Source organism: Callionymus lyra, chromosome 5, assembly GCF_982586985.1.
Source record: "Callionymus lyra chromosome 5, fCalLyr1.hap1.1, whole genome shotgun sequence".
In the NCBI taxonomy this organism is placed as follows: domain Eukaryota; kingdom Metazoa; phylum Chordata; class Actinopteri; order Syngnathiformes; family Callionymidae; genus Callionymus; species Callionymus lyra.
This window is the reverse complement of record NC_141822.1, coordinates 21,382,891-21,395,580: the sequence shown is the minus strand read 5'-3', so window position 1 is coordinate 21,395,580 and position 12,690 is coordinate 21,382,891. Positions and strand designations below refer to the sequence as shown.

General features: G+C 41.4%; 1 protein-coding gene across 1 annotated transcript in view; it reads left to right on the top strand.

Moving 5' to 3' along the window:
- The window catches only part of LOC148079726 (Krueppel-like factor 7), a 49,655-nt gene that overhangs the window by 29,227 nt on the left and 7,738 nt on the right, over positions 1 to 12,690 (top strand). Inside the window, exons 2-3 of the mRNA XM_087791394.1 lie at positions 1,975 to 2,581; positions 11,647 to 11,770. Coding sequence (XP_087647520.1) covers positions 1,975 to 2,581; positions 11,647 to 11,770 — 731 coding nt within the window. The remainder of the gene's footprint in view (positions 1 to 1,974; positions 2,582 to 11,646; positions 11,771 to 12,690) is intronic.

The window sequence follows — 12,690 nt, the reverse complement described above, 5'->3', positions numbered from 1 at the left end:
GAAGGTATTTTATTTGATGTCGGCATGAGCGTCCTATAAATGGTGAGGAAGCAAAAAAAAAAAAAAAAAACCAAAAGCACATAATACAGTGACAAGTTGCCTCCCAAAAATGCAGCGTTCTTTTGAGCAGCAAGTAAAAGGAGAATACACGATTCTAAACCGCTCTGATATGTTCAGTCTGCACAAGCTTATTTCTTATAATGGAAGCAGCTATTTCATCTGTCAGTGCCTATTTACACACAAATGAAGTAGCAAGTAACACACCCAGTGGAGCTGCTCGCCTCCATCTCAGCTGTCAAAGTGTGTTAGTGGCTACATGTGAAACACAACGATCACTGGGATCAAACCAACACCTTTGGCTCCAACATAATAGCTTCATTCTTGGACCTGGATCGGTTCTTTCCTCCCAACAACATCCTGGTGGAGTAATTGACTTCTCAGGATGCTGGTTCATCCAAACCGAAGGATGCAGCTTTTTTTTCTTTCTTTTTTTTCAGTTCGTCCTCCACAGAGAGGGAGTCGTGTGGATGAAGCAGACCATAAATACAACTGTATAAATCACGCTCAGCGGAAGCCGCTGCTCACAAACTTGTCAAAGCTCTATAAAATTTGCTTTAATAGGATTGCTTGTACAGTTTAGGACTTCTCCTCCTTCCCTCGTGCTTCGCTTTCGTTCCGCGCTACAGCGGTCGCGATCAATCACTGTGTAATCAGCTGTCAGGTGTTTGCTGGCTGCCTGGGTTGCTATCTGTGCATGCTTATGTGACAACCCCCGAGACGCCGACTTATCAGTCTCAGGTCAACATGAAGATTTCCTCTTCCTCGCTTGTCAAGGTGTGCCAGGTGATCGGATGTTCTCACTCCTCGCAGTGACTTCACACAGGTTTTGTCATCTGTACTGTGAAAAAGAATGAGTGATACTTGAGTAGGAAAAGCAGAACAATAGCAATAATAATTATAATGACAACAAGCTGGTTGTTGAAGGTAGTTTAACATGTATATATTAATTCAGCACTTGGGATTTTAATCTGGTGAAAGATTAAGCATTTTCAAGACTGGTTTGAAACAAAATTGGTATACTTTTTTTTTACATTAACCATATATTCACTTGGTTGTTTGTATCAATTATTTTTGACACACATTGCAAATAAAAGTTTGTTTATAGTATATGAATACACACCAAACTATTGTTGCAATTGAGCCATTTATTTGCAACACCCCTACTTAAAACGAAATGCTTTTTTCTTGTTGTATTCTGGAAACAGGAGGAGGAGACATATTTTTAGTTGTGCATGAAAAAGAGTGGTCATATACATAGCAGATATAAATGTGGTCACTGTAGATGCATGTTGGAGCCGTGTCTAAACAATCTAATATCAGGAAGCCACAATTGAAAGGTGCCTGGAGGCCAAAACACAACTTATTGACAGTATTTATGTGGTTAGAGTAGAACAGATCCAAGTAGAACATGGAGAAAATATTGTTTTCTTTTTAACAGCTTACAATTTTTGTTGTATTGGTATTAACTCTTAAAATGTATTTCTTTGATTCATTGTTAATGGTATTTTTCTTTTCTTTTTTCTTTATCCGTTTTGTGTATATTCCTTGCCCCTTAACATCATTTTATTTTCCATTTTTTCCATTATATTTGGGCTCCTTGAAGCTCTCTTTTTGTTTGATGGCATCTTATGACAGTCACAAAATATGTATTATATGGCCCATGAGGAAATGTTATATATATATACAACCTACTTGGCTACAGTGTACAATATGTTAATGTTGAGATTGCTGGGTGAACAGTGTTAATAATATCTGCATATACATTTCAGGAACAAATAAGAAAAGAAAATAGCTTTTGATAAGATACAGACTGATTTCATGGTGACACAAAGGTGTCAAATTCACGTATTCTCTGCTTATTCAAGTCAGCGTGAACAACAAGTGCACTAAAAATCCTTTTTGTCTTTTCTGCAGACTTGCCTAGAACTGGAACGTTATCTGCAGACAGAGCCCAAGCGCCTGTCAGACCTTTTCGACCAAGACCTGGATGGTATCTTGACGCCTGCCTACATGAAAGAGGACGGAGACGAAGAGCTCGTCGAAGCCTTGCTCCCCGGCCTGCCCGAGCCATCAAGCCCCCCGGCCGTGATCGTTTGCCCGGCACGGAAAAACTTTTCCTCCAACTGCTCGCCAAAAAAAGAACACAAATCGAAGAGCGGGGAATCAGCGGAGGAGCCAGAAGGCGTTCACCAAGCCCAGTTGAGCGCTGTCACTTCACTCACGCCGCCGTCGTCACCGGAACTCAGCCGGCACCTTGTCAAACCCAATCAGTCACTGACGGCGTCGGCCGACGGGACGTTGACCCTTAAGCTGGTGGCCAGGAAGGTGGGATTGAGCGCGGCCCGGCTGGTGGCGGCACACGCGCTCCCTGTCCGCGTGAAAGACGAAGAGGACGGGACGGCGTGCGGGATCGGGGACCTACCGGAAAACAAGAAAAGGATCCACCGCTGTCAGTTCAACGGCTGCAGGAAGGTCTACACCAAGAGCTCCCACTTGAAGGCACATCAACGCACGCACACAGGTGAGAATTCATTCATTAAAGCAACACTAGCTCCACTTTCCAAGCAGAAACTACTTCATTTGCTTCTTTTTAGTACTGAACTGGCACTCCATTTTTCAGTGAGCAGGGAGGAGGGTTCAGAACCTATAACTCTCCCGCTCTTCCATCTCAATCCCGAACCACTCAGACCCCTGTCGCGGAGCTGTCCTGCGTCTGAGTAACTGCACTATGATAGATGGATTGACCTGGATAGGCTGCCATTTCCCTGCCTTATCCAAAACACTCCTGTCCTTTGTGCACTCAGACTTAAGGTTTGTCGAACCAGGCTGCTGCGAATATGTCACGAATACCAGTTTATCGCATTGTTAGCCAGCCCGGTCATCTCAATTGAAACACTGATAACAAAGTGTCTACTCTTGAGTCGTAGCTTGCTGTGGTGTTTTCACACCCCATATGTCTGTGCAGTTTTTTTTCTTCATCTGCTGTAGTGTGAGCTATGTTTACCAACTGATGACTATCGAAGGCTAGAAAATGTAGATCTCAAACCCCAAGACAACCTTATTCAGTTCTAATGAGATATGTATTGACATGTGATATCCAGCCATTGCTCACGTTTGGAAACCCAAGCCAATAAGGCATTAGATGTATGGTCATGTCTTCATAGAGGGTAATCTATAGCTCTCTTGTGCTTACCGGAAGCAATGCAGGCCCAGTAAACAGCACCGGGCCTAATTCAGTTACAGTGAAGACAATTTGATTTCTGTCTTTCGCCATATAACTTTCTCGTTCAAGAGGTCGAGTATGACTCAGTATGTATCTTCTCACTTCTGATGTAATTGTAGATTTAAAACAGGACTGTCTGTCTAGAAGCAAGGCGCCACACTTAAAGTGTGATCACACTCCAGGTGCTACATGCCACAGGTGAAGATAACGGCCAGGCTGGGACAAAGGACTGTGTGACAAACGTTAAATTTACCGCACAGAGGTGTGACTGCAGACCATTGGATTTTACTTCATGCTTGGTCTGTGTCCACATAAGCACGGTTTGTCATGTTTGAAAAGTTCTGCAACAGATTGGCCTTTTCGTCATACGTAGTAATATGTCATTCATGAACGATGGATCTGTGAGAAGGATAATTCATCTCAGGGAGCGAATCATTCTTTTTGAACTAAGTGTCCGCCACATGATCTTACATGATCCTACCAGTTTCTATACTAAACAATACTTTATGAACTAAGTAGCAACAAATGTTGTTTTTTATTGTACAGTTACTTATTAATGGGTGCATATTTATCTTAAAGATTTCCAGCTTTTAATCCATCTTCTAAGTCATATATACTGATCTATGTATTTATCTGGATGGATGGATGGATGGATGGATGGATGGATGGATGGATGGATGGGTAAAAGTATGCATGATTGAATGGATGGATGAGTGGTTGGGTTGATATACAGATGAATGATTGGATGGATGGATTGATGAAGGATGAAATCATGGATGAAAGGATGGAGTCATAGTTGAAAGAATGGAATCATGAATGCATTAATGGTGGGATGATGGATGTATGGATGCATTGAATTATTGATAGATGGAACCATTAATGAATGAAATCATGGATGAATGGAATCATGGGTAGATGTTGCCATGTATGGAATCCTGTTTGAAAGGAAGCATGGAAGTATGGAACCATAAGTAGATGTTTGGAATCATGGGGGGATGGATAAATGAATAGAAGGATGGTAGATCGCTAGTCTTTCACCCTGGTTGTCATCCCTTTACAACAATGGCAGACAACTGAGCCGTGCTCAAGCAACGGTTGATTCTTATCGGAAAAATAAACATGGCTTTGTTTATAATGAGAAGCAAGCAATCTGCAGATCAGCTAACAACACCGTCGAAGCTCCCTGGGGATGTCACACTGTTAGAAGAAAAAAAGAACAGGTCCACAAAAAGATTTGACGACCAACCCGCGTAACAATTCCACTAGAAATTAATCAACCAGAATCATGTAGCTGATGGAGCTGACACACCTAAGAGGTGACAAAATCAATAGCCTGCTCCACAAATAGTTCCAGGATATTTTATTATTATGTAGCTTGAAGTCGTAGTTTCAAAATGAAACCTTTTAGCATCACTTAAAATAACTGCTTCAGGAACATTAAGAACAGGCATTTTTTATATAACCTTCCCTTATTATGATGCTATTATTACTGTATCAAGTAATGGATTCAGGTCAAAAATGTAATCTTACATTAAAACATAACATGATCCATTACATTTTCCTTAGAGAAGTCACAGATCATCTTATTACAAGGTTTCACTTCCTTCCCATGATCCCTTACCCACTGATTCTATCATTTTATTCCAGCTGCTCTTGAAGAGGCAAAATAATATTTGTCTTTCCTTGAGCAAGTGGTGAACTGTAATCTGCAGTGTAGCGGTGCCACGACGCTGAAGAAAGAGAGGGACACACAGTAAAAGAAAGAAGACAGCGGTGGGACTGAGAGACGTGGGAGGGACAGTAACGGGACCCTCTTCAGAATTTGAGCGTAGTGCCAAAACGCTTCCAGCCATTCACTGACACATTATCCTGACAAGTTTAAAGATGTCATTACTCAAATCCTCTTTTTCTTAGTTGTTATTTCCATAAATTACAGACAGAGAAAAGGCTACGATTTAATCTGGAATTAGACAGGCTGAGTTGAAATGACAGTGCCCTGTAGAGCTTTTCGTGAATAGGCTTAGCGCAGATAAGGAATGGTACAATTAGATTTTGAGCAGGGTGAGTGAACGGCTGCAACACAAGTGCTGCCTACTCACTCTGCTTCGTCCGTCTGTCTGTTTTTTTTCCCTCGTTTTTCCCCTTCTCTGTCCTCTTCTTCCACTGTAAATCTTCCCACATAAATGTTACTTTCTATTCAGGATTTTCCTTCTTCATACTCGTGGATGGAAAGGTGGAAGGATGGAGGGAGGAATGGATGGGTGTCTGGGCGGATGTTTGAATGGATAGATGGATGGATGGGTGGATTTCTTGATAATTGGATGGGTGGGTGGATGGATGGATGGATGGATAGATGGATGGGTGGGTGGGTGGGTGGGTGGATGTGTGGATAGACAGATGGATGGGTGGGTGGATGTGTGAGTTGATGGGTGGTTGGATGAATGGATGGATAGACAGATGGACGGGTGGGTAGATGTGTGAATGAATGAATGGATGGGTGGGTTTATATCTGAATAAATGAATGGATGGACAGGTGGGTGGATGGTTCAATAGGTGGATGGATGTGTGAATGGATCAGTGGGTGGATGGATGGATGGATGGATGAATGGATGGATGGATGGATGGACGGATGTGTCAATGTGTGGATGGATAGATGGATGTGTGAATGAATGAATGAATGGATGGGTGGGTTGATATGTGAATTAATAGATGGATGGACAAGTACTTGATGTATTTTACCAACTATCCTATCCATCCATCTACTAAACAACCCGCCCATGGATGGATGGATTGTTGGGTGGTTTAGTAGATGGATGGATGGATGGTTGGTACAATACATCAAGTACAAACCAAACAAACTGAATCCATGCAGTCTATTATAGTTTGGTTGTTTCTCTACTGTGAGTTAAAGATAGAAGACTGCAGGTCACTCAAATAACTTTTCTCTACCATGGACATCACAAACCGAAATGTTTCCAGTACTAACCAATGACAGAGACATGTTTGGTGCCGCTCGGTCCGTTCTTGTCCCTGCCTCTGATGCTACCCCAGCAAAGAAAACGATACTGACGACAACACACTGTTAGAAGAACTCTTGCATCTTTACTGCTCACAGCAGAAGGATAGAAGCTCCATCATTATGCACCAGCAGCCTCACAGCCTCAGTATGAGGTCTCCAGTCTGCTGTTGATCAAAACACTGGCACCTCTACAACATCTTTCAGGTGAAAGGGATTTCTCGCAACAGGAGCCACAAACAAAGAGCAAGGTTTTTTCTTCTCATCACTCCTTCTTCTTCACCCAAGAACAGCGGATTCATTGGAGTGTCTCAACTTGTGGCTCCAGGTTGTGCTGAAGTGGTTGTTAGGGAAGGTTAAAGCAACGACCACAGAACCGCTGACACCAGTGCACCAGTATCTCCTCATGCAGGAGTGATGGCTGACTCTGGTGATCCAGCACCAGGAATCCTGAGCAGACTAAATGACCAGAATGAATTGTTGATATTCTGCCTCTGGTCCACTTTGCAGTGTATGCAACAATCTCCTCTTTGTGCTTCGCCTTTGATAATAAACAGCATTTTTGTAATTATATAGAGCCGAGTTTTATCAGCCTCGATATCTTTAGCGACTGAATCCATCATGACTTTGCTATTTCTGCTTTTGTAGAACTACCATTTTCATCAGTCCAGCATTGACAATCAAATGAATGAATATTGGTGAAATCTTAAAACGTATTTAAGGGTCTAAATGACTAAAAGTCACAATAGTTTAGATATTAAGTCACTTCATTTGCTGTGTGTTCGTGGTGCGTCTCCTCAATTCCACACACTGAGGCAATACAATTACAAAATATTTTAGCAACCCTCGTGTTATCTCTGGGTCAACAAATGTGTTTTGCCTCTGGGTAAGACATTTTTTTCGGGCCAACGGGTCAACTTGACCCAGAGATAACACAAGGGTTAAATTAAATGATATTTTGCTTTTTATTCTCTCTTTTCTTTTCAACCAAACTTATTTGTCTATTGTATGTACATAAAACATATATTAAAGACTATATATATAGTCTTTTTGAAATCCTTCTGTAGAGAACTATTATTTTAGATGCCTCTGTAATATGCTTAATATTGAACATTTAAATTGAAATCTGTCTTTAAAGGTTTTGTCATGTTCAATATGGTTACTGAATTAAAAAAAATAAAACAATGGTAAAGCTTTTCAAATAATTAGAACTGCCTTGATATTGGCTCAGGACCATTCCACGCTTCCTGTGGGTCATTATTAGCATGTTTAGAATGCAATAGTTTTTCTTGTCTAATCTCTGCTCTCCATGTGTTGCCGAAATAATTAAACATGTGCGACAAATGAAACCATATCTTCAGTAATGAATTGATAAAACAACGAGTGACCACCCCTGTTGCGTTATAGCCTTCACGCCGTCGTTTTCCTTCTCCCAGACACCCTTCCTCATAATAAAGGTTGTTTTGGGGAACATTGCGAATCCTTTAAAGCGGCTCGGAGCGAGGCTCTCTAATGACCTGCGGGACCCCTGCGCCCCTGCCTCGGCACCACTTAAAAGGAGGGAATGCAATTAAGTTCCTCACCGGCACCTGAGAGTCCGGAGTCAGTCTGTCGTCTTGTCTGTGGGAGCCATTTCGGAAGTAACAGATTACACTTAATTGGATTACCGTAACTCAGGCAACACCCAGTTATCAGATTACAAAAGAGAAGTACGGCATGTGATTGTTCTTGGAAAGCTTAAAAAAAAACAAAGGGTCGTGTCAGTGATCAATAACAATAGTTGTTTTTTTATTTATTATTATTTCCCTGTCAACATTCTCTGATTCTTCAGAGAAGAAATAATCCACTTAGCTTTATAATCTACGTTATATGTTTTACACGCAGGGTAATCCCAAACTGACAAAGCATAATTAGATTATGTCGGGATAATCCGCGGGATTAGATTACTGATTAATCTGCCCTATCAGGATGTCGTTTTTTTTGAAGTGGAAAATTTCATTTTTGAGAAGGCAAGTGTGTACCTGCTCGACATGCCTGTTTGGGTGAGGACATCTTGAGGGAGAACAGAGAGGGGGTGGATGAGGAAGGAAGGTGTGGGGTGTGGGGGGGGGGTGCTCTGTTGCTAGGCGACGTGGGCAGCGTATCGTTGGAGGAGTTGGTAGCCGAGCAGTTATGTAGCGCTGCAGGCTCTGGTCGCACTGCCCTCCTTCCTCCTCCTTCCTCCTCCTCCTCCTCATGCACCTCTACGACTCCCTCCTCCTCCCACCCGCCCCTGTGCCGCCGCGCTACAGTTACCGTTGCTAGGCAACAGCCTCCGTGCTCTGCCAGCGTGCTCAGTAATTGGCCGGTGGCATGGCAGCATGCCGCTGCCAGATCCAGGCAGCTGCACGGACTACTGCCTCCTCATGTTACACCGACTCTCCACCCAGTCTTTCGGTGCACCAACCACCCCGCCCCTTTAGTCTTTGTTGCTAGGCAACACAGTCAGGCATCCCTGTCTCCCGGGAATTTGATTGGCTTTAGCCGGATGGTCCAGACCTGCTGCTATGGCTATTTCTGGTAAGTCAGGCGGTAGAAAAATAAAGGACAAGATGAGAAACAGATACAGGGCTTTTATCTTACTTCATCAGGACTATTATAATAATAAAAAAATACCCGACCATTTCAAACCCAAGGTTATACTGCTCTGGACGTTCACTAAAAAAGAGCGTTTCAAGTTTCCCCCTCCTCCATCTCGGCCTCTCGGACCACCTCACTAATTTACGTAGAGCCAACATAGACCAGGCGAAGGTCAATAAACGTGTTCAGAGGCGGGCAAGAGTGGCCAGAGGGCACCTCTGCACTCAGCCTCCGAATCAACCCCCCAAAAAAAAGATCATTTTTGAGGAAGCATTGACATATAACTGATATCACTATATTCACTGACGAGGTCTAAAGGATGAATTTGCCTTTAAAGCATGACGTGATAAACCACGAGACAATTAATAAGGAAAAGGAAATGTTAAAGAAGAGTAACAAGAGTTATGTACTGATCTATTTAGAATACATTTAGGGTGTCGGTGCTTTAGCTACACATTTTAATTTGTAGCTCTTGCATTTTCATTTTTCTTAAAAGTGCAAAGTAGTTTTGATAGCATTTTGCTAAATCCTAATATTTGTGAAATAATAATAATAAGATAACTAAAGAAGCTTTTGTTATTTAACTAGTATTAACATTGTACTTCAGTTGTTCACCTGAGTAATTATACAGTGTATTATATTATTATATTATATCTATGGCAACTTTTATCTTTGTGATGCAGAAGAACTATATAAAAAAAAATGAATTTAACCTCAAGTCTGTGAACTATGACCATAAGTAGAAGTATGTCAGTGGCATTTTTTTTAAAAGCATTTCTTCTTCTTCTTCTACAATATGGATTCCTGCTTGTTTCCATCACAACCTTTAAGACACAGTCCGTCAGATGTTGTCTTTCAACACCTTTAAGTGCCCGGGCTGTAGCTAATGGGCACAAAGACAGCGATACGATATTGATTTTTTTTTTTAAGCTGCTTGTTGTTGAGCACACAAAGAGTAACTTTCCCCCCCCACAACAACAGCTGGTGAGGATAATGGCCCCCGACCGGACAAAGAGAAGTATTTGATACATTGATTGTGTTGTTTTGATTATCATTAAAAAAAAAAAAAGAAGGAATATTTGGAGCAGAACTGGTCAGTGTCGCCGCTCGCGCTCCAGATGGGATGCGACTGATGTAGGTGACATCTTCCTGAGCCGGACACAGCTGGCAGATTGTCATTTTCATGCCTTTATGTCGTGTGACTGGCCTAATTATCAGTCATGCACACACACTCACACATGCACACACTCACACACACACACCCCCAGATGCACACACACACACACACACTCACACACGCACACACACACTTCTGTTCTGCCTTAATCCACTTCTGCAGCACTTCTCTCCACTTTCCCATCTCGCGGTTTCATCTCAGCAACTCTCATCCACCTTTCCCCCCCCAAATGCATCTAATCCTCGCTCCGTCTCCTCCACTTCCCCTCCTCGAGCTCCACTTCTCTCCTCAGACTCTTCTTCTGCCTGTTCAGCAACTTTATAGACCGGTGAGAGCTTCTCCGTTTCACATTTTCAAAAAGAACTGAACTCGCTCACTCCAGCTGCTAAAAATACAAAACAATGTTGGTTCCACTTACATCACCGACGTAAATCCTCCTCGAGATGATGTGTAAGATCTTTCCTTCTTCATGTGTTACGACAGGCCAATTTTATATCCTGATACGTTGCCATAAGGTTTATACGGACCCCAGTTGCAGGCACACTTTCTTCACTTCACATCTTTTTCTCACAGCAAACGCTGGCTTTTAAATATATAACGTTACGTCAGATTTACACCCATAGAAAAGTAATTTGGTAAAATGACCTGTTTTAATGTGTTCATGTATCACTTACTCCAACAATATAATCATACAAAGGATTTTAATATTATTAGTTGGATGGAGAATGAGTCTCATGTATCTGGATTTAGACATATTGAGGGAGCGAAGAAACCCAGATAAGTACAGTGTTATGCTTTATTTGGCACAAAGCCATAGATACATCTGACCTTATGACCCACTCCAAACAGGATGAGGCACTTTACAGTTCCCCAATGAGGTTCTCTGCTAAGCATTGGTTCCCTTGAGTACTTTAGGGAACATGATGTCCAGTTTAGAAGCTCATTTAAGCCAGTGGTCTTCTTGCATTGATATACATCTTGCAGCAGGTCAGTGCATTATTAAACTGTACATCAGTGACGAGTGAGACTTAGTTTGACAACGAAACATTTTGTTTTAAAATACATTGAAATGTCAGTGCAATATATATTTTAATCCTTTTGTTATTGTATAAGTATTTTAAGCATTCAAAACTAATTAAAATCTGAGAGTTACCAATAATTATATTTCTGTTTTTTAGTTTCATTTCATTGGCCTCGATTACCTGCTTTTTGGTTTTCAAACAGAAATTTTAATTTTGTTTCATCCCTAGTTTGGACGTGACGATTCTGTTGACCTCCTCAGCACCACTGAATGTCTCTAGCTAGTGATGGTCTGGTGAAGCTTCATGAAGCAGTGTCATTACTTTCAGAGTCCACTAGATGGCGGTCTCTGCATCATTTTCCTTTTAAACAACTGTTCTAATGAAACGTCACATCCTTTTAAAAATGATGGCGCCACCTACTGCCCTCTAAACAACATGACACTGCTTCATGAAGCTTCATCAGCGCATCACTATCTCTATCTATTTCCAACAGCAAGCATGTGATCTGTGTTTCTTCTTTCGTCCTCAGGTGAGAAGCCGTACAAGTGCTCCTGGGAAGGTTGCGAGTGGCGATTCGCTCGGAGCGACGAGCTGACGAGGCACTATCGTAAACACACCGGCGCCAAACCTTTTAAGTGCAACCACTGTGACAGGTTTGTCAACTCACTCCTCTCATGTGATCCGAAAGCTTCTTGCTCCGCTGCCCGTGTCGACCCGTTACGTTCGGCCTTGTTTCATTTTCCGAGATGTAACAAGATTATTGTAACACGTCACGGATGGTGTGTTCAGTACCAACAGGCTTTTTTAGGAGTGCTGGCAGGATAACTAATGTGAGCTGTACAGAAGCCTGGTCCAACCTACTTTCAGGCTTTTATTGTCTCGGGTAGAACCCCCCCATGCCCACACCAGACCCTGCACTGCTTATAAATAGAACCTTTTCTCCCGTTGACCCTGATTTTAAAAGTTACTTTCACACTTGTTCGACAATGAAGACTCTTATTTGAGTAATGGTTAGAGAATTTGTATTTGTGTGTATCTCAAACCTCTATTATGCTCCAAAATAAAACAAATACTTTATTTGACTAAGCCCATTTTTAGTGAAGCTTAAATCTATCATAAAATATGTTTTTCATAATAAAGACATTTATCCAATAGTACTTCATAAATCTTATTATAAGTTTTATATATAATTATAAACCATCATTATTTAAAATAAATAAATGACAGTATTAACGTGTATCTAAAACAGCTATTACGCTGTAGATTAAAACTATTTTTTGACTTTATTTGACTTAAATTAAGGTTTATGACACATTTGTATATCTGTAAATCTTCTTTAAAACTCTTGAAAAGTGTAAAACCCCACAACACTTAAATCAGAAACACACAACCATTTTGTTAGTCATCCAGCAAATTGGTCTCCCGAGTGTTCATTGCACCGTGGATGTTTTAAGGTCAGCATCATATTCTCAGACCAACCCCTAAAAATATAAAGTAAATGAAAGAAATGTGACATGAATTAAAAGTGAAAGTAAATCTTATCATAATGTGGAATCAGCAAGAGCTCTGAAGT